Below are 26602 nucleotides of genomic sequence, written 5' to 3'. Positions count from 1 at the left end.
GGGAGGGTGGAGATTAGTCAAGTGGTCAGTTATCTAGATTGCCCACAGTTTTCTGTAAGGGGAACTTCCTGGGTGTGGTCAGCTTCATTCCTCATCTGGTTGTTTTGCTGTGCCTTACAGCTGCTGATACGGTTTATTCAAAATGGGTGTCTTTTTTTTTAATTTATTTATTCATGAGAGGCACAGAAAGAGAGGCAGACACAGGCAGAGGGAGAAGCAGGTTCCCTGCGGGGAGCCCCATGCAGGACTTGATCCCAGGATCCTGGGATCATGACCTGAGCCAAAGGCAGATACTCGACCACTGAGCTACCCAGGTGCCCACAAATGGGTGTCTTTTGAAATGAGGCCTCAATCAAAAGGTTAATGTCAGGTACTTCCACCTGTGTTCTCAAAAACATAAACCAGTAATTCTTTTAAAGACAGTAGTCTACTAGATTATGTAGAAAACAAGATTTGGAGTTGCAAACCAAGTTATAGTAATACCAGCTTTTACACTAGTAATTTTTAAAAAAGTTATTAGACTTGTAATCATGTAGAAAATTAGCATACAGTTACAAACCATTGTTACAATAATACTAGCTTTTATTTTTTTATTAAAAAAATTTTTTTAAAGATTTTATTTATTTATTCATGGGAGACACAGGCAGACAGGCAGAGGGAGAAGCAGGCTCCCTGTGGGGAGCCCAATGTGGGCTCGATCCCCAAACCCCAGGGTCATGACCTGAGCCAAAGGCAGACACTCAGGTGCCCCAATACTAGCTTTTATAATTGCCTATGTGTCTGACTTTATTGAGATATTTATTTCTCTATATGTCTTCAAGTTACTGTCTGATGTCTTTTCATCTCATCTTGCAGGACTGAGTATTTATTGCAGGGCAGGTCTAGTGGTCACAAAGTCTCTCAATTTTTGTTGATCTGGTAATGTGTTCTTTTCTCTCACTTTTGTCAGGTACGGGATTCTTGATTGAGGTTTCTTTTAGCTCTTCGCATATATCAATCCCTGCTTTCTGGCCTCAAAGATTCATTTTTTTTTTTAAACAAACAAACATTTATTTATTTATTTTGAGAGAGAGAGAGACCCTAAGCAGGGAGAGAGGCAGGAGATAATCTCAATCAGACTCCCCTCTGAGCACAAAGCCTCACATGGGGCTTGATCTCATGACCCTGAGGTCAAGACTTGAGCTGAAATCGAGTCAGACACTTAACCAACTGAACCACCCAGGTGTCTCTGGCTTCCAAAGTTTCTGAAGAGAAATCTGTTGGTCATCTCACTTAGATGTAATTCACTTCTCTTGTTGCCTTCAAGATTCTTTTTCTTTTGAAAGTTTGATTATAACGTGTCATGGTGTTGATCTCTTTGAGTTCATCTTACTTAAAGTTTGTTGAACTTCTTGCATGTTTATACTCATGTTTTCCATCAAATGTGGGAGGTTTTCAGCCATTAAGTAGTCAAATATTCTCTCCACCCCACTTTCTTCCTTTTCCCTCTGCTACTCCCATGATGTGTATGTTGGTCCTCTGCATACAGGTCCCTTAGGGTCTGTTCACTTTTCTCCCACCTGTTTTCTTTCTCTTCCTCACTCTTGATCACTTCTGTTGTCCTACCTTCACTGATACTTCTTCTTGCTCAGATCTGCCTTTGAATCCCTCTAGCAAATGTTTCATTTCAGTCACTGCACTTCTCAGTTACAGAATTTCATTTTAATTTCTACTTAGGTTTCTTTTTTTTTTTTTCTACTTAGGTTTCTATCTCTTTTTTTTTGTATCTCCATCTTGTTCACACATCACTCTGTTACCTTTCTCCACATCTTCCTTTAGATCTTTGAATATCTTTAAGATCATTGTTTTAAAGTCTTTTTTTTTTTAATTTTTATTTATTTATGATAGTCACACAGAGAGAGAGAGAGAGGGGCAGAGACACAGGCAGAAGGAGAAACAGGCTCCATGCACCAGGAGCCTGACATGGGATTCGATCCAGGGTCTCCCAGATCGCGCCCTGGGCCAAAGGCAGGCGCCAAACCACTGCGCCACCCAGGGATCCCTGTTTTAAAGTCTTAACCTAGTAGGTCTGTCATCTGTCTTTTTCAGGGATAGTTTCTGTTGATTTCTTTTTTCTTTGGACCATACTTCCTGTTTTATCATATGTCTTGTAACTTTTTGTTAAACCATGGACATTTAAATGTAATAATGTGGTAACTCTGGAAATCGGATTCTTCCCCTTCCCCAGGGTTTGCTCTCTATTGTTACAGATTTTGTTTCTTGTTTTTATTTTGATCATTGTAGGCTCTCTTTGTGCTGAGGATCAGTCTGAAGCGTAGCCATAATGTTTTTCTGGGGGGTCTTTTCTGAGATTTCATGATCACTTGCTGATTTCCCCCATACATGCAGTCATTTCTGAATGCCTTACTGTTTACCGTCTGGCTTCCAGAGGGGAAGAAAGTAAAAAATGAAGGGTTAGAAGGGCACTAACTCCTTACATTCCCTGTAAGTCACTTTAGCCAGAGGGAGAGAGTTTTGGAACAATGTGGAGGACCTCACTGCAGTGGCCCCTTGCTTCTTCTCTGCACTCTGTGATCAGATGCAGCAATCAGTGATCAGAACACAGATCCTCAGTATTTGGAGGACAAGGTCTTTTTTGCCTACCTTGGTTCCCACCCATTGTGTGCAGACTGCTCCAAGAACATGTACACAGCTGCCTCCCCCGTTGCAGGCATGGGGCTGGGGTATAGGTAGCCGCTACTGTGTTAAGAGCTGAAACTGACCCAAATTAACCACAATTTGTTGTCCAAGTCTTTCCCCTAGAAATGACAAGACTTCAACAGACTCCAGAGCTCCAAAATAGTTAAATCAGACAGATTTTGCTGGCCCATTTGTCTAAGTGGGAAGGCAGATTCCTGATGCTTCCTACTCTGCTGTCTTCCCAGAATCTTCTCCAAGATATGTGTATTTTATAGACATTACACAATGCATACATGCATACATAATCTCCCCCAAATGATAAGATTGTTCATCCAAAAAATAAAAGCGACTAAACTAAAAGCCTTTTAGAACAAAAAATACAATTTGATAAGATCACTGATTACAAGATAAATGTACAAAGCTCACTAGACTAACATTTTATGCCTAGTACCTACTAAGATAATTTTTATGGGAAATGGTCTGATTCACAGTATTGGCTAAAACTATGAAAAGAACTGCTCAAGACCTATATGACAACAGCTCCATGGAGAATATCTAAAACTAAAGAATCAGGAAGGAGGACCAGAAGTAGTGGATTGAGGCAAAAGGGGCTGCCTGGTATGGTGGTGGCAGGAGGCAGAGAACTGACTTTTTCATTATAAGCTTGAGACTGCTATTGGACTTTTTAAACTATGTTTACATGTTAGTCTGGTAAAAATTTAAATCGAAAATTTAAAAATTCACAAGACAGAACAAATGTGTAAGAAGTGACAAGATGATTCCAGAACCCTGGAATTACAGCTTGTTAATAAAAGATTCAAAAGCCCTCCAGGGATTTTGTGCTAAGTGATAGCCCCACCAATGGCATATGTATGTATTTTTAAAAGACTTTATTTATTCTTGAGAGTCAGAGAGAGAGGCAGAGACATAGGCAGAGGGAGACGCAGGCTTCTTGCGGGGGGCCCAATGCAGGACTTGATCCCAGGACCTTGGGATCACAATCTGAGCTGAAGGCAGATAGATGTTCAACCACTGAGTCACCCAGGTACCCTGTCAGACGCCTGTATTAACTTCCAGCGCTTCACTTGCACAGCCCTAGGAGTGCGTGTTCAGAGTGAGGCACCTCGGAAACAACATTTAAAGGCAGGCTCAACATTTACAGAATCCTGAGAGTGAGCATCTCCTGAAATGCTGTGTCCTTGTGGCTCGCTTTGTCGTGGGTCTGGCCCTGATTGTGTTCCTGGGTGATTGCAGAGATCAATGCCACCACTGACTACTTGCAAGAAGTGGGGATAGGCATATCTATCACATCTCAATACATCTAACTCTCCAGCTTAGCCTGTGCAGACTTTGGATGCATCGTAGGAGTGTGAGTGAACTATAGGCATGATCAGGCAGTGGCCCCCACCCGCACCTGCTGTCCTACGTGTAGTAAGTTTACTGGAGCAGATCAGCAAGGCCCCTGGCCCTCGGCATGTAGCTAGGGGCCCAGCTAATGCCTTTCCTCCTTGCTAATTTTTAAGGGACCACCAGAAGCAGTCTGCTTTCTTTCACCTGGCAGGGTCAACAGTACACTTTCACAGTGTTGCCTCCTCACTATGTAAAGTCTCCTGCTCTCTGCTGCAATACAGTCCAGAGATCTCTATTATGTCTTTTCATTGTCCGTAACTTACGCTTCCAGAAAAGCAGAGAAAAATATTTAATTTGCATATGAGTCACCTGGGGATTGTTCAAGTCCAGATTCTGATCCACTAGGGCCCAAGGCAGGCATTCTGCATTTCTAAAGATCTTCCGGCATATGCCAATGTTGATAATCTTTTGCCCTCTATTAGTATCGAGGTCTTATTACACTGATGTATTTAAATGTAGTCAAATAAAAACACCAAAAAATTTTGTCTTTTAATTTACTTTTGCTTAATTTACTTTTCTCTTTCTTTTTAAAATTGTGATAAAATATATGTAACCTAAAACTCCCCATGTAAGCCAACTTAAAGCATACAACGCAGTGGCATTGAGTACATTCACATTGTTGTGCAACCATCCCCACCATCCATCTCCAGAATTTTTTTCATCTTGTGAGACCAAAACTCTGTACCCATTAAGTAACAACTCCCTATTTTCTGCTCCTGCCAGCCCTGGCAAACATCAATCTACTTTCCATCTCCATGAATTGATCTTTTCTTTATCTTAACTTTCCACAGAATTTCACACTGGCTACCACATTATACTGCTTGGATGTGATAAATAAGAAATAGCAAGTATGTGAGATGTCTTAAGACATGCATGGGGGGATCCCCAGGTGGCTCAGCGGTTTGGCGCCTGACTTCGGCCCAGGGCGCGATCCTGGAGACCCGGGATCGAATCCCACGTCGGGCTCCCGGTGCATGGAGCCTGCTTCTCCCTCTGCCTGTGTCTCTGCCTCTCTCTCTCTCTGTCTCTGTGTGTGTGTGTGTGTGTCTCTCTCATGAATAAATGAATAAAATCTTAAAAAAAAAAAAAAGACATGCATGAACCTGAGCGTGGGAGCTGCCCCTTCCCTGAAAAACTTAGGAACCTATGATTTCTAAGTTTCTGGGAGTTATTTGGTCTGGAGGATTTTTGAATACCCCCTCTAAGGTAAAAGACAAATTGTTGGGACTCTTACTATCTACCATGATAAGAGGGGAAAATGCTACATAGGCTTTTTTGGATTTTTGTTCCTTTTTGGACTTTTAAAAAAAGATTTTATTTATTCATGAGAGAGAGAGATGGGGAAGAGAGAGAGAGAGACAGAGGCAGAAACACAGGCAGAGGGGGAAGCAGGCTCCCTGTGGGGGCCCGATGCGGGACTCGATCCCAGGACCCCAGGATCATGCCTTGAGCAAAGGCAGATGCTCAACCACTAAGTCACCCAGGTGCCCCAGGATTTGGAAGCAACACATTTTATGTGCTGTCCTATTATCCATGTAGCCAGTTTCAGGAGGAGACCAGAACAAAAGAAGGCTCTGGAGATTAAGGCTGTTCTCCACAGACAAGCCACTCTACCATCCAGGCCCTATGATCCAGCAGATCCAACAGTCCTCAAAATATCCATGAGTTGCATAAATCACAGCCAGATCTCTAAAATTTTGGAGCAAGTCTATGCTGTCTTCTGGAGATGACTGAGCTCAGACGCTCACGTACTATTTCCATATGATGATAGAATGCTGCCCACGCAAAACCTTATGGTGAGGGGAGTCTACCAACTCTTGGCTCATGACAGGAAACTCAGGCTAAATGGTCCCCAGCGTCCCATGGTCAGACATGCAGTCTCCATGGAATCCCAGATGAAAGTCAGAAACAGTTTCTCTAAAGGAAAATAGTCATCTCTTCTGGAGATGACTCACCTCACCTCTGTAAAGATCCTATCTCCAAGTAGTGTCATATTCTCAAGGACTTCGATATGAATTTTAGGGGTCACAATTCAGCCCATCACAGCCTCCTTCCCAGCCACTCCAGTGCTTTCTCAACCGACCCACAAAGTAGCTATGGTGACAGGTACGGGGCTATTCGTGGGCTCAGTGACACAGGCTTCCTCTTCCCAGCCAGGCACTGTGGCCACTGCCCAACGCCTTATCTGACAACAGTGCAGACCAGTACTTAGCCCTTGACAGCACTGTTCCCTGGGGAAAGCCGCCAACCACCTGGTGGCAGGTCGATTGCACCGGATCTCTTCCAGCAGGGAGGGGCAATGATTCATCCTCTGGGATAGATGCATCCTGGACATGGACTTGGCCTCCTTGCCTGTAATGCTGCTGGCACCTCCACTCACAGACTCACGGAATGCCTCATCTACCATCATGGTATCCACACAGCATTGCTTCTGACCAAGGAATTCATTTCACCACCAGGGAAATGCAGCAGGGTGGGCTCCCGGCCATGGAATTCACTGGGCTTACCACATACCTTGTCACCCCAAAGTGGCTGGCCTGATTGAAGGGCTGAGTGACCTGCTGGAGATCCAGTTATGGTGCCAGCTGGGAGACGACATCCAGGAAGGATGGGGCTGTGCCTCACCCGATCCACTTGGGGTTATTACTACATACAGGGAGGGACACAGCTACTCTCGGTGCTGCGTCTCCTCATGGTGGAGAAGTGTCTTTTCTCGTGGGAAGGATAGACGTGTTTGGCGGGGAGTTTCATAAAGGTTTGATGTGTGTAGAAGAGTGTGTATGGAAGCTATGGGCCTCCCTGCCCCAAACTCCTATTTCATTGGCGGGCTTGGGTGTTCTGGAACTTCTCTCCCTTGCCCCCTGAACTTTGTCAGTAGAGGGCGCTGGAGAGACAGTAAAGAAAGTAAAGAAGGGGGTTCTAATGCCCACCGGGCACTTCTCCCCAAGGGCAGCGTCCTCCACCGCGTCCTCAGGTGACTTTGCAGCAAGTTTGAGCACAGCACTTGCCTGTGCATGGCTTACCTGGATCCCAGGGAGCGACTCTCCACCAAGTTCTGCAGGCAGAGCACCTCAGGGAACCTCGCCAAGGCTGCGCCCTCTCCAATGAGGCCTGACTGAATCTCGGTGCTGGACTGGGGGGTGAGGAGACTTCTAGATTTTCCCCCTTCCTTGGAGCTCTGCCTCAGCCCTCAGGTGGTGGCTGCATATCTGCTGTGCTTAGAGCTCTCATCCTCGGGAGCCAACCCCTTGTTACCCCAACCCCCTGCTACCGTCCTTTAAACATCCCCTGTTCCAATTCCGGGGGGGGGGGGGCTCTTGATTGTGCCCTGAATGATGGAAAGACTAGGAAGTTGCTCAGCTACCAACATGGACCGTTGGTTATGGTAAAGGAGGCCTCCTGGAGGGCAGAGCTCCGGTGCAGACACAGGGTGGTGGAGTCTAGGGCTGGCCAAGAGACCTCACACAGTGGCCCGTCTTCTGAGCCGCCACCCATTTCTCCCCTCCCCTTCTTTTTTTTTTTTTTAAGATTTTATTTATTTATGTGTGTGTGTGAGAGAGAGAGAGAGAGAGAAGAGAGAAGCAGAGGGAGAAGCAGGCTCCATGCAGGGAGCCCAACGTGGGACTCGATCCTGGGTCTCCAGGATCACGCCCTGGGCCGAAGGTGGCGCTAAACTGCGGAGCCACCCGGGCTGCTCATCCCTCCCCTTCTTTTTAAAAGATTTTTTTATTTTGGGGGGTCGATGGGGCAGAGGGAGAGGGGAAGAATCTCAAATAGATACCACCTGCCCCCAGCACAGAGCTTGACCCAGGGCTCGATCTCACGACCCTGAGATCATGACCTGAGCCAAAATCAAGAGTCAGACACTCAACCAACTGAACCACCCAGGCGCCCCATCGCCCCGTCGCCCCAGCCCCCTTTTAAATGATGTTGCCAACGCTGGCAGCTGTCCTGTCCCTGCACCACGGTCTGTGTTGAGCGTGTCAGGCAACTGACTTGTTTTGTTAGGTCATGGCGTGTGGGTCTGGGGTCACTGGCCCACGGAGCTCCGCTTGAGAGGCACCTACATTCAGTCCTGCTAAAAGGTCAGAGGTCACGCATGGCCCACTTGATCTATGAGGGGACGAGACCCTGGGACCTGGGAGCGGGCGCACCTGTGTTTCCCGGGGAAGCGTGTAAGTCCTCACAGTCACAAGGCAGCTTGGGGGAAGGGCCACAGGGCTCTCCAGTTTCTCCCATCAGAGGGGAAACTATCTCGCCAGCCCTTGAATCTGGAGCTGGTCCTGTGACTGGCTTTGACCACTGGGACCTCAGCCAATGCGATCCAAGCAGAAGCATTCGTGGAAAAGCACTTGTGCACCGGGCTGGCCTCTGCTTGCTGCCGGAACCTTCTGGCCATCGTGTGAACGAGCCCAGGCCAGCCTCCTGGAGAGGAGCGGCCCCAGCTGTTCCAGTCATCCGCCTTGACCCTGACAACCCCCCGGGCCTCAGGGTGTCTCTGCAGGGACGGTCACTGTTCCTATGGGAGCACCGACCCCCTGGCTCACCGCAGTCCTTAATGCGCCACCGCCTGGAAGCTCCTAGAACCAGGGCGCCACTCCCTCCTGGGGCCGCCCCGACACAGCCTTCCCACCTGAGCCCTGGCAGGTGCATCACAAGCCCGAGCCGTCCACCAAGTCCAAGGACCGTCTGCGGCTCTAAGGTGAGGGACAGAAGCCAGGGCCTGACGCGGGCAGTGCTTGCTTCTCGCCGCCGCCGTCCTCTGCTGTCACTGGGCTCTCCCTGGAATCCTCGGGGACCTGGGCCCCTGCCCGCCGTCCCTCCCACGATTCCGTCAGCACCCACGAGGGCTTCCCCCCCGCCGGCTGCCTGCCTCCTCGAGCCCTCGGCGCCCAGCGTGAGCACCTCGCAAGGTCAGGCCCACCGTGTGCTAACCAGGACCCGCATCCTTCCACGACCTCAACTCTAAGGGTCCTTCCCAGTGACCAGAGCCTCTGTCCCAGCACTCGCTGCCCCCTGTGACTCTACCCAGCAGTCCTCCACAGCCGCCACCTCCCATTGAGCCGCCTGGTTCTGCGGGGTCGCACCCTCCACCCGCTCCTGGGCGCCTGGCCCGCAGGCGTATGGCCGTGACCTCTCCCGGGGAGCCCTCGCCCCCCTGCGACCGCCGGACCACAGCCCTGGTCTCAGTTAAACCCAACACTGGGCGGGGGCGCCTGGGTGGCTCAGGGGTTGAGCGTCTGCCTTGGGCTCAGGGCGTGACCCCGAGGTCCTGGGATCGGGTCCCATGTCGGGCTCCCTGCATGGAGCCAGCTTCTCCCTCTGCCTGTGTCTCTGCCCCTCTCTCTGTCTCTCATGGATAAATACATAGAATCTTAAACAAACAGACAGACAAACAATGCTGGGACTTGGGGGGACCCCTGAGTACTAAACTTGGCTGGAGAAAAACTCAGGCTGCTGATGAACCCACTTCAAAGGGCACTTGATCTGCTGGACAATCCCACACACGGGACCCTGGGCCTTGTCTCCTCTCCCCTGGAACCTCCAGCTGCACTAGCTTCCATTTCTCAATTAAATGTCAGATTATAAAATGTTGATGTATAACACATTCATGTGGTTCAGTAATAAAAAATTATTTATTTATTTTAGATTTTTAAAAATTTATTTATTCATGGAGACACAGAAAGAGAGAGAGAGAGAGAGAGAGAGAGAGGCAGAGACACAGGCAGAGGGAGAAGCAGGCTCCATGCAGGGAGCCCGACGTGGGACTTGATCCCGAGACTCCAGGATCATACCCCGGGCTGAAGGTGGTGCTAAACCGCTGCACCACTGGGGCTACCCAATAATAAAAATTTTTTAAATTTAAAACAAGATATACAGTGAAATATTTCCTCCTCAGGGCTCCTTGGTGGCTGTTGGTGAAGTGTCTGCCTTTGGCTCGGGTCATGATCTCAGGGTCCTGGGATTGAGCCCCAAATCAGGCTCCCTGCTCAGCTAGAAACCTGCTTCTCCCTCTGCCTGCTGCTCCCCTGCTTGTGCATGCTCACTTGCACATGCTCTCTGTTGAATAAATAAATAAAATCTTTATCAAAAAGATAAATAAAAATTTAAAAGGAAAAAAAATCTCTCTTTCTCAATCTCTGTCTCCCTCCCCATCACCCACCTACCTCCTCCTCTCTCTCCCTCTACTTCTGGTGTGTACACAGCCACCTGTGTGCCCGCACACTCACAAGTAACCACTCTTATTAGTTCCTGCTTTGTTCTAGGCTGCCTTAATGCACACATAGAGTGATACAAATGAATATATATGACTTGTAAGAAACAAGATTCTCTCTAGATCTTTTCCCACTTTTTATTTATTTATTTTTAAAAGATTTTATCCATTTATTCACAAGAGGCACAGAGAGAGAGAGAGAGAGAGAGAGAGAGAGAGAAGCAGGCTCCATGCAGGGAGCCCGACGCGGGACTCGATCCTAGGTCTCCAGGGTCAGGCCCTAGGCTGAAGGCAGCACTAAACCGCTGAGCTACCCAGGCTGCCCTTTTCCCACTTTTTAAAAAGATTTTTAAAAATGCATTTGAGAGAGAGAGAGCACAAGCAGAGGAAGAGGCAGAGGGAGAAGCAGGCTCCCTAAGGAGCAGGGAGTGCAATGCAGGGCTCCATCCCAGGACCCCGGGACCATGACCTGAGCTGAAGGCAGATGCCTAACCGACTGAGCCACCCTGGCGCCCCTCTGTTCCCACTGTTATCTATTGGAACGCAACACACCACAAACTGTTCCACGTTGTGCTTTTTTTCTCCTTGACATTACCTATTGGAACAATTTCAGCATGAGGACAGAGAGAACTTCCTCATGCTTGTGTACAGCTGTATAGTGCTCCATTGTCTGGGGCACTCAATTACTTCCCCCGAGCTCCTGCTGGACGCGTAGGGAGTTTCCAACACTTGGCTACTCCACGGTGACTAGCCTGGTACCCGCATCACTTTGCGTGGATATTAGAGTGTGGATAAGATACATTCCTGGAAGGGCAATGGTTCAGTTTCTGTTGACTTGACTCATGTTGCCAAATGGCCCTCCACGGGGACTGAGTAAAATTACCCTCCCTGTGTACTGAGTGAGAGTACTTGATGGCTGTGAGCCCCGCCATCCGGTGTTGTCACCCACTTGAGTTTTGGACAATCTAATGAGACACACTATTTCTGCAGGCCTCTCAAACTTCACCCCCAACACATCTCTCCCTGGGGTCTCCTTCCTCTGCACTCAGGTCTTCCTCATCTGGGAGGTGGCACCACTGTCCCCCCTGCCTGGGTCGTTTTGATGGTTCAGGGACTACTTTTCTCTGCACCCCACTCCAGAGCCAACCCCATGTCCCTCCACATCGCAGCGCTCGCTGACAACATCATCTCTCCCCCAGGCAACACGAGCACCCCTCGAAGGGCCCCCTGGCCCGCCCCGACACCTCCATTCTCCACACAGCTGCCAGAGGGGCCTTTCCAGGTCATACATCACATCAGTCCCAACTGCCTCTTCGGAATCCTCAATGCTTTCCTTTTACAGCTGGAGTGAACCCCAACTCCCAGCCTCGGCTGCGGTTCTCAGACTCCTGGCTGCCTCTTTGGTTGGATCTGGCTCCGCTTCCCCCCTGCACCACTCACCCCTGGAGCTCCTTCCCAAGAACTGGAACCTTTCCAGCACCACCCACGCTGTCCCCCCTGCACTGCTCTGGCCGGGTCTGATTAAGCGGCCTTGTCAAGTCTGAGGTCCCCAACCAGGTCTCCTCTTGCGTGAGCACTCTGCACCTCTGCCTGGCCGCGGCTGGGGCTGCCTCACCCTAATCTGCCTTCATCTCCACTGAGTCACTCCCACCCAGCACCTCACTGCACTTGGACCTGAACTGTTTACTTGCTCTGTGCTTCTTGTGGGCCTCCGGGAATGTCAGCCCTTCTGGGCGGGGCAGGGATGGGGAAGGGCTGGAGGCCCCCCCACCATGCTAGTGCCACGGCTATGAACTCCCTTCCTGTTCACACGGGGCCCCCCCATACAAACTGAGAACAGGTGGCCACCCCTGCTGCCCCCTCTGTCCCCTGAGCCTGGTGACTCCTCCACTAGGGTCAAATCTTTCCCCAAGGGGATTTCCCTGGAGGGGGGAGAGGGTGCAAGGGAGGGGGTGGAGGGGAGGAGGTGGGGGGTACAGGGAAGTTCCCGAAGTGGAACTCTTAGTGGTGGCAGGGCCCGTGACCTCATGCCCCTTCCCGTCCTCTTCCTCATTCCTCTTGGAGCTCCACCGGCCCAAGGGGGTGGGATGGGGGGGTGGCTCTGGGGTCCTCACCGCCACCACTGTGCTCTGAGGACCCCCACCTGTCATGGCTGCAGTCAGGCTGGGGTCCCGGCACCCCAGGCTTTCAGGCCTTTAGGTCCAGCAGGTCAGCCTGACCCGAGAGATCTGAAGCTTCCACCGGGCTCTGGGTGCATTCACTCCCTGTGGGTGGTACTGAGGGGGAGAGGCACGTTGGCCCTTGTCTCCCCCCGCTCCTCCGCCCCAGCCCCTGCCCCACAGACCTGCCCTTCGAGGCTGCTGGCCTGGGACCTGTGGGCCCAGCTCAGCTCAAGGGGAGGGGGGTTTCCTCCAGGCCCCTCCCTCCTTGCTCCCCACTGCTCCCTATCTCTTTGGTCTTAGCTTCCAGCCCAGTCCCATTGTCTCATCTCCCTTGCACTGGAACTGGCTGAAAGGGGCCCCAGACCCCCAGACTCCACGTGTGGGTTCCTTAGGGTCCCCCCTCAGTTATATGGAATGGAGAGGACTCTGGTCCTTAGGGACTCTGCCCTTCCCCAAATCACCTGGGCCAGGTGAACAGGTGTCCAGGTGAGCTAGGGCCATCTCTGCAGACAGACTGTGGGGCTCCTTTGACCGCAGCTGTGAGGTCAGTTCCAGAAATATAAGGTCAGTTCCCACTGGGCCCCATAGCTGGAGTTGAAAAGATTGTTGGGATTCCACCCCCTACCCACCCCCATCCTCAGAAGAAATGTGGGAGAGACCAAACCAGCTAAGGAAACTGAGGCATGAAAGAGCAAAGTGACCGGTCGTCCCCATAGGCCGACTCCCCTTCAAAGCTCATGCTCATTGGTGAGAAGGGGGAGGAGGTGACATAGGGCTGGACTCACAGAGGGTTTGACACAGAGCCTGGGGAGACAGGATTTGCAAGAGACCAGGAGGCTGAGGAAGCCACCACTGCCCCATTCCTGCTCCCAAAATAAATCACTCCAAGCCATTTTAAAAATCAGTTTTATATTAAGCTATAAAAACTCAGACCCTGTCCTGAGTACATACATACAAAAGCAGTACTATCAAAAATAATATTAACAACATCAAATATACTAACTCCTACAGACATACAAAGTCCCTTGTATACCACTTACACAGGCCAGTTGCTGGCCACAGTACCTGGAAAGAGGGGACAAACCCAAGAGCCCTGGCCCCCGACCCCACCGCAGTGCGCTCAGATGCACGGGGCTGAGTCCCGCAGGAGCCTGCCGGGCGCCCTCTCAAGCTCAGAGGCCTAGGAGCGTTCCTGAAGCCGCGTTTTCCTGGGGTAGGATGACGCACACTCCAGGGCCGGGGGTGGATGGAGGCCTTGCGGGGGGAACCTCAGGCCCCCCACCCTAGGAAGCCCACGTCCTCACACCTGGAACCTGTGATTACATCAGGGTCCAGGGCGAAAGAGCCTGAGGTTGCAGGTGGATGAAGGCTACTCATCAGCTAACCTTAAAGTCGGGGCTGATCCCAGATGCCCTGGGTGGGCCAAAGGTAATCAAAAGGGTCTTTAAAAGTGGAAGAGGGGGGCCAGAGGGGAGGTCTGAGGTCTGTGATGTGAAAAGGATTCATCTGGCCACTGCTGGCTTTGATGATGGAGGGAGCCATGGGCCAGGGAATCCAGGCAGCTTCCAAAACCTGGGAGAAGTAAGGAACCTCCCCGCAGAGCCTCCAGAAGGAACCAGCCCCACGGACACCTTGGTTTTAGCCCAGGAGACCTGTGTCGGACTTCTCCCTCCAGAGCGGGAAGAGAAGTTCCGGTTTCAACTACCACATTTGTGGAAACGTGTTAGCAGCAATGGGACACTGACACAGAAGCCAAGGGATCAGAGGTCAAGCTTGCCCTGTCTAGACCTCAGGATGACTTCCAGGTGGAAGACCCAGGGTGTGCAGATTCCAAATAAGAGTTCGTTGTTGCTTTCTTCATTCCTTCCTAGTTCTGCCTTCGATTCCATGAACACGTTGAGCCCCACTCACTGCCTGGGTCAGAGGCGGCGGGATGGGCGAGCCCCTGTCCCCCGGCAGCTGGGAAGGCGCTCAGACCCAGCCATGGGGAGGGCAGTTAGGATAGACCGTGGCGGGCCCCACGGACAGGAGGTAACCCTGGGGGGCTCTACTCGGCCAGTCTCCCTCTTGGCCCCCTCCTCCAGTACATGTAGATCAACCGTCACTTACAGAGTTTCTCGGGGATTGCCTCATTGCCTCCGCAGGATGGGCCCTCCCACCCCCTGGGACAGCTAAGTAACCTGGGTCAGTCCAATTCCAGTCTCCCACGGGCAAGTGCCTTGGCTGAGGCTGGGTAGCAGCAGCAGCAGCAGTAGGCAGGAAGCCTGCTGAGGGCCATGAAGTCGGGTGGTTGCCCACCCATGGGGTTGCGTCCAATGCTTGATGGGTGCTCATAAGGAGGCCAGGCCGCAGGAAAAGCTAACCAACCTTTATAAGTGAAAATAGGGGCTTGGAGGACTGCTGCATCCCCTCGCTGACGTCCAGGATGCTCCGGATGCTCTTGACCTCGTTGCTCGACAGGTTTCCCTTGATGGCCAAGATGGCACTCAGGTGGCCTTTGCTGGCAGGGAGAGCATCCTGTCAGTTCAGCCTCTAGCCTCATCACCCACAGCCCTGCTCACGCCTCTCCCCAGTTCCCCAGACTCCTGGCCCCATCCACAGGGCCTTGCAGCCAAGCCCTGCCCATAAGGGGAGGTCTCATTCCCCTTTGCCCACTGTGCCCCAGCAGCACCAGACACCTGTCCTTCCCTAGAGTGCACCAAACCCCTGCCCACCTCAGGTCTTTATACTCCACACTCTTCAGGGCCTAGCTAAAATGTCACCTCTCCCAAGATTTCCCATCTCTCAGGTCAGCACCTCCTATCATTCAACAACCTTGGTTAAACAATCTTTACAGTTCATAAGTTTATTTCTTTATCTGACTACCTCATTATTACTAACCTTCATTAGGTGTAAGCTACGCGAGGGAGGACTAGACCTGGTCTGTCTTGAACTTCATTGCATCCCAGTACCTTGGACAAAGCCTGGCACTTAGCAGGAAACCACTCAATAATTGGTAGGATGAGTGGATGGAAGATGGATGGGTAGATGGATGAGTGGATGGGAAGTGAGTAGGTGGGTGGATGGGTAGATGGATGAATGGATGAATGGGTAGATAGATGGATGGATGAATAGGTGGGTGAATGGATGAATGAGTGGGTGGATGGGTAGGTGAGTAGATGGGTATTTATATGGGTGGGTGGACGGATGGGTAGGTGGATGAATGGATGGATAGATTGGTGGGTGGGTAGATGGATGGGTGGATAGATGAATGAATGGATGGGTAGACGGGTGGATGAATAGGTAGGTGAATAGATGGAGGAATGAATGGGTAGATGGGCAGATAGATATTTGAATAGATAGGTGGAAGGGTGGGTGAGCAGATGGATGGCTAGCTACATGGATGGAGAGATGAGATGAGTAGATGAGTAGACAGGTGTTTGTACGGGTGGATGGATGAATGGGTGAGTGTGTAGACAAGGAGAAAGGCAGGTAGACTGATGGAGTGGATCAGCCACAGGCTAGACTGGGCTAGACTAGGCTAAGCAACCCGATTCCAGACTGTTCACACTTTCCCTACCATGTCAGAAGACTCAGCTTAGAGAAACAATTGCCCTAGCTCATCAGATCCTCAGACAGCTGGGGGCTAAGCCACCACGGCTTCTAGCAGGTCCCTATCTCTCTGGTCTTAGCTTCCTCTCTAAGGGGCAGTATCATATAAGGCTAAAAGTGTGGCCTGTGGGGACAGGCTACCTGGCTTTGCCATCTTGGCTTTACCACTGGCTAGCTGGGTCACCTTAGACAAGTCCCTTAAGTTCTCAAGGCCTCATCTGCAAAATGGGGGTGAAAAGCATCAGCTTTATAAGGTTGTAGTGAGGTTCAACGGCACGAGCCACTGTAAAAACCTTAGCACAGTGCTCGGCATGTGGTCAGCACTCAGCAAAGGTTACCTGCTGGGCCTGCATCATCGTGGTCAGTAACTGAGCTCTACTAGTCCCGAAGCCCTGGGTCCAGCCCCATCAGGCTCTGGCCAGCTCCAGCGGGGCCATGCGGACAGACTGCCCAGTTCTGCGGTGCCATCATTCTCACCTGAAGTCGGGGTACCGGGTGGCGTAAGTGGCCACCTCAATCTTGATGGCACTGGGGTCTTGCAGGCGAATGATCTCAGCGAGCGTGGGGAGGGCGTGGTGCAGCCAGGTCGCTGACGAGCCCTGCAGGCACAGGTCTGGTTGGAGGCAGGCCGCCCCTTCCCCGGAGGGCCCCGAGAAGTTCAGATCAGAACCCATTGGGTTTGGAGAGGCCCAGAGGTGGCCCTGGCGCCCGTGGGGCTTGGGAGGGGGAGGCAGGAGCTTACGTTCTGAGTGCAGAAGCGCTGGATGACCTCGGCGTTGGCCAGGATGTGCTCGGCCAGCTGCCGCTGCTGCTCCACCACCTTGAGGACCAGGCTCCGCTTGCTGAGGCGGATGATGTACTCCTTCACCAGGTGCAGGTGCACCACCTCCATGAGCTCCTGTGAGGGCGAGCAGGCAGGGGTGTGGGGGCCGTCGCTAACGGGGAGCTCACCACCTTCCCTCGAAGCCAGGAGTCCAGGGAGGGGCGGATGCCAAGCAAACAAGCGCATGCGTGTGCTTGTGTGGGTACATGCGCGTGTGTTTACAGGTATGTGCATGCACACTTGTTAAGGTGTGTGTCCGGACCGTGCCCACCCTCCCCGCTGCCCACCAGGCCCAGCCACCAGCCCAGCACCTCCTCACCTTCTGGAAACAGTCGTGGAGCTCGGAGAACTCAGGCAGCCTTTCGCCCACGGTGGAGATGATGTCCCCCAGGGTCTGCGCCGGGGCCGCCCAGCGGGTCTGTGTGAACCTCTTGAACAGCGGCTGTGACGGCAGAGAAGCGGGATGTGGTCACACCTGCAGAGGAAGGCCGGCCAGCCCCCGACGCACGCACACTCGCACGCAGGGCACAGCGCAGGGCCAGGCGGGGCCTCCAGGACCCCCAGGGCACCCGGGCAGAACTCGGGTCCTGTTCGCAGACAGGAAGAGGAGACAAGGGCCATGAACCCTTCTCCAAGGTCAAGCAGCTGCAGCTCTAAAGCTGGGCGGGCCATCTGCCTGCCTCCAGGCCTTTTCCACCGCTCCCTCCGAAATAAATAAATTCCTGCATAAACAAAGACTTGTGCTTGGCTGGGGCTGTGAGGACCTGTGCCAAGTTGTCCAGGGTCACCGCCCGGCCTTCACCCCCGGCTGGCTACCCACCGCCTTCCGCCTTGGGCAGGAGGGCCACGGTAGGTTCCCGTGGCGGCAGGCAGGGAACCCCTGCTCTTTCTTCCCAGGGCCCCTGCCTCACCCTCTGCCCAGGGAGCCAAGGGGTTTCCGTGGACTTCGTGGCCACAGCAGAGGTGGCGGTGCTGCCAAGGGCTCTGAGCGCCCAGCTGGGCGTGAGGCATGGGGGCAGGGCACAGGCAGGAGGGTCTGGGGCCGCCGGAGTAAAAACGGCCTCACGACAGGGCTGAGTCTCGGGTGGGAGGGGGGCACTAAAGCTTCCCTGTGTGTTGCAGCCTGGGGACCCCTCTGAGGCCAAGTCCAGGCCGAAGTTGCCGGTCGGTCAAAAAGCCTCCAGGGCCTTGATCCCTGGGGCGACACACACCCATGCTTCGGCCATTCCTCCCTCCCATCCCTTTCCCCCCCAGGGCTAAGCTCAGCATGCACCCCGGGAGGCAGGCTCCAGCTACCTTCAGGTCCCCAAACAGGCTCTGGAGCAGGGTGTCAAAGCCGTGACTCTTGAGATCACTCAGGGGGCCCATCAGGTGGCCTGGGAGGTCTTGCAGTATCTGCCACTTCTGCTCCATGGCGGTGCTAGAAGGACACGGAAGGAGGTAGGGAGGTCACCCCAGCCCTGTCCAGACTACAGCGCCCTACCCAGAGAGCCCATGGGCCCTAGGCCCACTTCCTAAACCTAGAACCCCCTAGGACTCCCCATCCCCTGCAGAAGCAAGTCCAGATCACCCCATCCCTGCTCCCTAGGCAGCACCGAGCCATCTCACCCCAGAGAACGCCTGCACCACCTGCTCTTAATCCACATCTAGACACCACACCCACTACATACGGGCATTATGAGAAGAAGATAAGGAATAAATCCTTTACGCGAACGCTTGACCCACCGGCACCTGAGGTTTGCTGCTGCTGCCTGGGCAATCTCCTCCCTGGCCATGCTCCTTGTAATTCCACATCTTTGCTTATGCCTCCCACCTCCCTCTGCACCCCGTGCTGCCCCTCCCCGCCCTTCCCTTCCGCTCCTCTCCAGTGGTCCGCTTCCTCCAACAGACTGGCAGGCCCCGTGATTCCCACAGACCCCTCCTTGGGCCCTTACCGGAAGGATAGGCAGTTGTTGATGTTGGCCATGACATTGGCCCTGTAATTTCTCAACTGTTTGCATCTCTCCAGAAATTCATCAAAGGCTCGCTGGTAGCTGGTGAAACCGGAAAGGGCACTTGCAGGACCAGCACAAACAGGCACAATAGCAGCCTCCGGCCTGCCCACAGGCCCTCCTGGGTTGACAGAGTGCTTTTCCTTCGACAGGCTCCCTGCTAGCCTCTAAGCATCATGTAACTGGCTTCCCACCCTAAGGCCAGTGAGGCCAAGGCCTCTGCAGAGCTCCTGCTGCCCCCACTCCTTCCCAGGTCCTTTTGTAGCTGGAGGGCAGTGTGTGTGGGGGGGCATTGGTGTTGAGGGGATGGGGAGGCAAACTGGTAGATGAAGGAGTCCTCAGAGATGGGGAGGGAGGCAGCCAAGAGAGATGCGGGGCTGGAGGCCCAGGGTACCAGCAGAAGGGAAGCCAAGGCCTCAGTCCCTCATGGGGCATCCTCTTTGTAGCTGGAGGCTGCAGTGCTAAGAGTTTCTTGACGAGTGGTCAGTTCACCTGAGGCTCTCAGGGCTCAGGTGGGAGGTTCGGAGGAAAGAACTCCTGCTATTAATGGGACACACCAGAGGCAGGAAGGGGACCCTGATCTAGCTTGGATACCCATGTGGGACACAGGCAGGGGAGGGGGCCCTGAGAGAAGTGGCTTCCACCCCCAGCCCCATACACAAGCAGGAGCACACCCACCTCCTCAGGAACGCAGCTAGCTCCAGCAGCAGCACATTCTTTATCTGCACACCCAGGTCAAGGGTGATGCTCTCAGCCTTGGCCTGGCCCTGGGAGATGATCTGCAGGGGTGAGGGCTGAGCTGAGCAAGAGACCACCCAGACTAAGATGGCAGAGGGGGAAGGTGACATGCTGGCACAAGGGGTGGGTAGTGCTCGGAGAGGGCACGTGTTTGCACACACACAGGGACCGGACAGGAGTGGGCTCTGCGTGCCACACAGCATGCCACACAGCTTGTAGGAGAGCACGAGGGGCGGGCTGTGTCACCTGGATGATGTCGATGGCCAGCTCGCTGTGGTAGTGGCTGTCCAGCCTCTGGGGAGCCACATCCCGGGCCCAGCGCTGTGACTCCAGTTCCAGGGCACGGGCCATCAGCTCCTTCACGCTGGCCTGGGGGGAGGAGAGGCAGGGCAGGGTAGCACAGAGCCCGTCACCCTGCCCACGTGGAAGTCCCTGTCAAGCTCTTTGCCTGCGTCCTGTCCTGTCTTCGCGCCTCCCCTAGTTTCCTTCCTGCCCCTCCCTTGCCCTGGCCCAGGCGCTGGACTCACCACCTCGTTGGACAGGAACGTGGCCTCCAGCAGCCGGATCTGCCTGGGGGGCAGAAGGCTCCCAAGCTGCACTCTCTGCAGGTCTCCTGCCAGCTTGGGGCTGTTGATGATGTCACTGTGGGCAGGGGGGGCCTGCATGAGGAAGACTGCACCCACTTAGCACCATGGCTCATGCTGAGCTTCTCAGTGTCAGCCTCAGCCTCTGGCCGGTCTCGAGCTCAATCCCCCCACTCCCACCCCTGCCTCTTCAACTCAGATGATGGGTCCCCTACCCGCTCAGACTGGTTCAGGTCAGAAACTGTGGAATCTTCCTGCCTGCGGACTCTCTCCTCCCTCTCCCTCCTCCCCATCCACTTCTGCTCCGGAATAGATCCCCCTGAGCAGATCAGCCTCCAGCCACCCCGCTCGATGCCCCAGCCACGACACCTCGAGCCTGGCTCATTGCAGGGGCCTGCCGTGCAACCTCCTTGTCCCCAGCAATGCCTCCTCCGCCCCTCCCTGCCACAGGGCCTCGATTGATCCCTCGCAGATAAAAGCCTGCTCCTCTGGCAGCAGCCGTGAGACCCCTCCCTCCCTGACTCCCTCTCTGCACTCCCAGCCTGCCAGACCGGGCACCCTGCCAGCCCGCCCCACCACCCCAGGCCGCCCGGCTGCCCCCCCGAGGATGGGCCAGTCCAGGCAGGAAGGGCTGCCCCACCCCAGCCACTCCACTCACTCCCATGGCGCCTCTGCGGGATCCTGGAGCCCCAGGGACCGACTGGCCCTGGCACTTCCTCAGGGGCCTTTGTCTTCCTGGACACTCAGGAATGGCCCTCTCACCATCTCCCAGCCTGGATGTGGCTGTCCCTTCGCTCCCTGTACTCTGGCCACTCTGGCCACACAGCCTCCACAGCACCACCCCGGACTCGCTCCCCGCAGAGACCTGCCGTGCCAGCCTCAGTTCCCTGCTGTGCCGACCCCAGTGGGCCCCAGGCCAAAAGCCCGGAGGTCACTGGGACAGGAAGGCTGGGGTGCAAGTGCCTAGTATTTCCTGGTGAGTCAGGAGAAACTGGGTCACGACTGGCTGCCTAGCCCGCAGCCCCTGCCCTCTGCTGGTTTCCCTACACCCCGCTGACTCACCCACCACCCCAACAGGGCCCTCCCTCTGGCCCCCCGCTGGAGGCTGACACACCAGCAGCAGCTGACACCACTGGCCACCCAGACGTGCCCCCGAGACCCTCAGGCACTGCTCACACGTCTGTACCTCCAGGCTTCCTGCAGGCTTTACACCGGGGGGCCAGGATGCCTTATAGGAACCCAGGCCCCCGGGGCCCTGGCCATTTCCACCCAGCACTGCAGTCTGTCCTCACCCAGCTCGTATAGTGACAGATGTGCTCCGGGCCCCAGGGAGTCTGGGTAAATCGGAGGGAACGGGAGGCACTCTGTGTGCAGAGCCAGCCTCCCACCCAAGGAGCTCTGGGCCCCGGGGGCCAGAATCCAGCTCTGCGGTGGCCTCGCCGGGTGACCCTACACAATGGCCATATGGCCGGGCTCGGCCTCTGTTGTCTGTGCTGCCTGGGGGTGACCCGGAGCCTGCCAGGTAGATCCAAACACTGGCCAGCGCGGCACAACTCCCAGGAGGGCCATGGAAGAGGACTCCCTGGGTGGAGATCACCACCCTCCCTCCACCTTCTTGGGGGCCTGCCCTCTCCCCTCCCCTCCCGACTCTTCCAGCAGCCGGCAGAATTCGGTTCCTCCTCCTGTCCTTCCTCCTCCTCCGCCACCTCAGCAACGGCTTCCCCAAGGGACTGGGGCCGGTCAGGGCCTGCTGGTGTCACCCCATTTGGGAGCAGCAGGGTGAAGTGGGAGCCACTGCCCGTCTCCTCTGCCAGCGCCCTTCCGGCTCCGCCGGTCACCGCTCAGGTATGAGCAATGAAGTCTCTCTGCCTCGGTTTCCCCGGCTGGGGCACGTGGCACGTGGCACAAGCCAGTGTGTCCGGGGCTCCACGCGCCCGCCCCCCGCGCCCTGGCTCCTCGGAGGCCCTGGGGCCGGGGTTGGAGACTCGGGGGCACCGACCCGAGGCCCGCTGCCGCCGCGCGCACTCACTTGGGGTACAGGTTCTGCACCCAGAGCAGCAGCATGTAGGTGTCGCGCTCGCACAGCTCGAACTGCGCCACGGCGGCCAGCTGGGCCGCGAAGTGCTCGTGGTAGCTCTCGGCGTAGGCGGCCACCACGTCCAGGTCGGCGGGGGACAGCGGCTTCAGCCGCTCCACCACGGCCTCCAGGTCCTCCTTCATGGTGCGGCCCATGTGCAGGAAGGCGCGCTCGGCCTCCGAGCGGCCCTCGGCGTCCGCGGCCGGCCGCGCGCCCAGACGCTCCTGCGCCGCCTGCGCCACCGCGCGCCGCCACAGCTGCAGCCAGCGCCGAGGCCGCGCGGCCACCAGCGCCGAGCCCCCGGGCGCCCCCGCCGCCGCCGCCCGCCGGTCCTCGCGCTCCTGCTCCGCCAGCACCTGCAGCGCCTGGCGCAGCCGCTCGGGCGCCACGTCGAGCGGCCGCCGCAGCACGCCGAGCACCTGCTCGCGCAGCAGCACGTACAGCGCCTCCACCTTGCTCTGGCGCCGCACCAGCTCCTCCGCGCTCTCGCCGCCCGCCGCCGCCGCCGCCGCCAGCTCCCGCTCCAGCGCCAGCAGCGGCCGCGCCGCCTCCAGCCGCCCGCGCTCCAGCTCCGCCTTGAGCTCCTCCGCTGCGGGCCGGGCCGGACCGGTGAGCGCCGCCGCCCGCCGCAGGGCGCCCCCCGCCCCGCCCCCAGCCCCTCCTCCCGCCTTCCCTGGGCCCTGGGAGCCCCGCAGGCCCCGCCAGCCCGGATCCCGGGTCCCCACCCCGCCGGGCGGGGGGGGGGGGGTCAGCCTACCTGTGGGCAGCGGGCCGCTGGGCTCAGGCTGGGCCCCGGGGTCGCCCTCTGGCTCCGCCGAGCCGGGCTGACCCTTCTTCTTCCTCCCTTTGGTGAACACGCTGAGCATGCTGGCCAGGCCTTTGGACTTCTTCTTCTTCTTCTTCTTCAGAGCCTCTTCCTTGTCCCTGTCTGGGGCTCCCGCGGCCTCCAGGGGTGGCACCAGGTCTTCCGAAGACGCCTCCGACATGGAGGCCTCGGACTCCAACTCGGAGGTGGAGGGCAACTTCTGGGAGCTTCCCCGCAGGTCAGGACCCCCTGACGCAGTGTGCTGGCCTGGAAGGCCTTGGAAGAAAGTCATCATCTTCAGCATCACCCGGCTCAGGCCTGCAGATGGGCAGGGCGGAGGGGGCATGAAAGAGCGCTCGCTGCACGCAGGCGCTCACCGCAGCTCCCAGGCCCAAGCGCGGCGGTGGCAGCAGCAATGAGCTCGCTCGATCTAGTCTCACCACCGCCCTCAGGGTCTGGCCATCCCCTGGCCCAGAGGGGCACCGACAATGCGGCTGCTTCCCCGGACACCAGTTTCTCAGCGCCCACAATTCCTCTTCCAATACCCCCCAGCCCCTTCCTCAAATCGCCAGAAGCAGGGCAGAATCTGGAGATGCCAAGTCTCCCAGATGGAGGGGGTCTTCACTTCATTGTGGCAAATCCATCCTCGGCAGCCCACCCTCTGGGCAAGGAGAAAGGACTGGAGAGCACCCATTAGACCCCGGCAGAAGTGGCAGAGACAGGCCCCCGGCACAGAGCAAGAATTGAGGTTCAGGAAGGTCACAGCACCCGAGGCTCCTCCGTCCTCCCCGCCCTCATCCTCTATCTTGCCTGGTTCATCTCTTGTCTTGTCTCCGTGGAGCCAGAGAGGGATGCTGTGAGCAGAAACATGGGTGCTCCTGCTGGGACCAGCTCCCTACCCTGGCCTTGGGGCTCAGGTCTAGAAATCATAGTGCCCTCTCAAAGTTCAAGGGCTGAGAAAGGACCCTGAAGAGACTTTCACATGTCAGCAGGGGCAAGGGGCCCAGTGAGGCACCCAGCTGCCTGAGGTCACGGGGCAACTCAGAGGGGGCAACTCAGACCGGGACCAGGCTTCCTGGCTCCCACTTCACCCTGCTGCTCCCAAATGGGGTGACATCATCATTACAAAGGCTTCCACTTTCCCAGCCCTCCCCGGGTGCCCATCCCTCCCATCTCTCTCTTATTTCCTTTAAGGAAGAGTATTATTATCCTCATTATGCAAAACTGCCCCAGGGAAATGTCCCTATGGTGACAGTTTAGGCTTGAAACTCAGACCCACCCGGTGCTGGGTCCTCCTGCCTGCATGTCCCCCCCCCCCCCCACCTCATAGGCTGCATTCAGAGAGGTGGGACCACCTTGTGCCCAGCAGCACCCTCCCCAGCACCATGGCCATTATCAAAGCAAGGCCAGGACCAGTGAAGGGGAACATGGCTGAGCCCAGCAGAGGGGAGCATATAGGGCCAGGCCTCCCTGATGTCTGGGGCCATCCACGACCATAGTGCCTGCCCTCCTCCACCATCCAAGAGTAAATACAGTTGAGTTGTGACTCATGCAACACAATGACTTTGATTCACTTCTGCAACAGCCTTGCGAGGCACATGGAATGACCCATCATCCAGGAGAAATTGAGGCGGAGAGGACGGCTGGGAGGTGCTTGCCCCAAACACAAAGCAGGCGTGGATTAGGACTGTCAGACATTTTCCACAGCCCCTACTACCTACCCCTGCCCCCAGTCCAACTGTCCTGGGCCTCATCACAATCCCTGAGTTTGGCCAGAGCCACTTGGGGGCAGGAAGCCTGAAGTTTCTCCTAAACGGCTTCACCACGTGCCCTCTGCAGAGTCCAACACTGGAACTCAGTCACCTCTCTCATGTCGTTTGGGCTGAGTTCCACTCTAGGACCAAGTCACGGGTGCTCTGGGGAGCCCCAAAGCCAAAGTGCAAGGCTTCTAGGCTCTCTGCCCCAGCTCCCACTCTTCACCCATCGTGTTGTTGAACCACGCACCCACAGGAGCGGGTCTGGCCAGCTGGCTGGGGCTACTCAGCACCACCCTGACTGACCAGGGCCCCCCCTCCACCTCCATCCTCCAGCCAGGGTGAGGGAGAGGGCCACCCTGACCCACCAGCCTCACCTCTGCCCTCACTGCCCTCCTTGCTCCTTACATGTGCTAGGCTCTATCTGACCTCTTGCAGGTCCCCACATAACATCGCTGTCTCCTTGCCTCCCTGGTACAAAATCCTCCTCACCCTTTCAGGTCCTGCAGAGGCCCCCTTGGCTCCATCCCAGTCCTTGATTTTCAGAGGTAGCTGGTGCAGTGGAAAGAGAAGTGGCAGGGGGCGAGGGTCAGCTGGACCACTCACTGGAGTGTGGACAATAGGTCCTACCTCAATCTGTGAAACGGGCATGAGGACCCCCACCCCGCCTGCTGCTGACAGGAAGCGGCAAAACCCCAAAGCCACATGCTGGCCCCAAGCCACCTTCGTAAGGACACATATCCTGAGTCCATGTGTCTGTCAGGCCAACCTCAGCATTGTGGTAGAGCAAAAGAGGAAAGGAAAGGGATTCCTCTAGGCTGGGCTCCAGGCTGGACACACTGACTCAAGGGGCCTGCTCAGCAATATTGTGTGACCACAGCCTGTGGCCCCACGGTGGCACCCTCTCCTCGGGCACCGCACACCCCTTCCACTCCTTCCTGGGTCAGGGCTAAGGTTCACAAAGCCTCCCATGGTCTCTGCGCCTGGCTCTGCGTCCCAGCAAGAAAGGGAGGGCATAGCCATCCCTCCATGCAGGCGAAGTCACAAGGCCTAGGTCACAGCAGCCAGCCAACGTCCCCCCCCCCCACCGCCCCCCGCAGCCAGTCTTCTGCAAAAGGAGCAGAGGCCCCTGAGCCTTTCCCCACACCCCTCCCTCCCTGCCCTTCGCAGGACCCAGCCTTTTGCTGGCAGAACCAAATCCGAGTCCCCCAGCCAGCGCAGGAGCCTCAGTTTCCCTACAAGTGGGGCTGCCAGAGGCCTGGGGCCCTCGGAGGGGTCGCTCCCGGGTCGGGCGGCGGCGGCTCCGTCGGGGGAGCGGGCCGGGACTCGGGCGCAGGCGGGCGAGCCGGCGGCGGAGCGGCGGGGCCAGACGCTGTGCGGGCGGAGGTCACTTACTGTGTCCGGGCCGGGCCGGGCCGGGGCGCCGCTGTCCCCGCAGAGCCCGGCGCCGCCTTAAATAGCCCTCGGCCCCGCCTCCCGCCTCCCGCCTCCCGCCCCGCCCCGCCCGCCGCAGCCCTGGAAAACCCGCGGGCCCAGGCCAAGGCCGCGGCGGGGGCTGCCGGTGGCCCCGAACCCGGAGCGAGGGGGGCGGGGGGCGGCGTCACACCTTCCCAGCGGGGGCGGGGCGGCCAGGCTGGCCCGGCGTCGCCGCGGTCCCTGGGGCGCCGGGGAGCTCGGCCCTTGGGCTCAGCCTGCCGCGGGCCCATTGTGCGACGCCGGCTTCTGATTGGCTGGCCGCGGGGCCCCGCGCCCCCGACCCCAACCCCGCGGCTCG

The 26602-nt window shown here is 56.2% G+C and overlaps 1 protein-coding gene across 6 annotated transcripts; it reads right to left on the bottom strand.

Annotated features, from left to right (window-relative positions):
• Positions 1–13355: 13355 nt before the first annotated feature.
• TNFAIP2 (TNF alpha induced protein 2) lies at positions 13356–26534 on the bottom strand. 6 transcript variants are annotated; one of them, XM_072840036.1, is made up of 14 exons: positions 26435–26474; positions 25321–25380; positions 23885–23928; positions 23027–23392; positions 22222–22858; positions 20136–20250; positions 19855–19977; positions 19549–19649; positions 18814–18912; positions 18176–18299; positions 17199–17321; positions 16799–16954; positions 16534–16655; positions 13356–14965 (listed from the first exon to the last, which is right to left on the bottom strand). In XM_072840036.1, exons 2-14 carry the CDS (start codon positions 25353–25355, stop codon positions 14824–14826), a joined length of 2187 nt encoding a protein of 728 aa, XP_072696137.1. In that variant the 5' UTR covers positions 25356–25380; positions 26435–26474; the 3' UTR covers positions 13356–14823. The 6 variants fall into 6 exon arrangements, with proteins under 6 accessions (XP_072696137.1, XP_072696138.1, XP_072696139.1 ...); XM_072840037.1 differs by lacking the exon at positions 26435–26474 and adding an exon at positions 26224–26302; XM_072840038.1 differs by lacking the exon at positions 23885–23928 and having other exon boundaries at positions 26435–26511.
• Between the last annotated feature and the right edge of the window lie 68 nt (positions 26535–26602).

This window comes from Canis lupus, chromosome 9 (genome assembly GCF_048164855.1).
Source record: "Canis lupus baileyi chromosome 9, mCanLup2.hap1, whole genome shotgun sequence".
Lineage (NCBI taxonomy): Eukaryota > Metazoa > Chordata > Mammalia > Carnivora > Canidae > Canis > Canis lupus.
This window is presented reverse-complemented; position numbering and strand designations above follow the sequence as displayed.

Bases quoted from the DNA above. Each gene is read 5' to 3' on its own strand.
- TNFAIP2 (XM_072840035.1), bottom strand. From the start codon at position 26,534: ATGGGCCCGCGGCAGGCTGAGCCCAAGGGCCGAGCTCCCCGGCGCCCC. The intron at 20,251-22,221 runs GTGAGTGCGCGC...CCCTGCCCACAG, and splicing joins GTGCAGAACCTGTACCCCAA to TGACATCATCAACAGCCCCA. The intron at 16,955-17,198 runs GTGAGGAGGTGC...TCGCCCTCACAG, and splicing joins TCCACGACTGTTTCCAGAAG to GAGCTCATGGAGGTGGTGCA.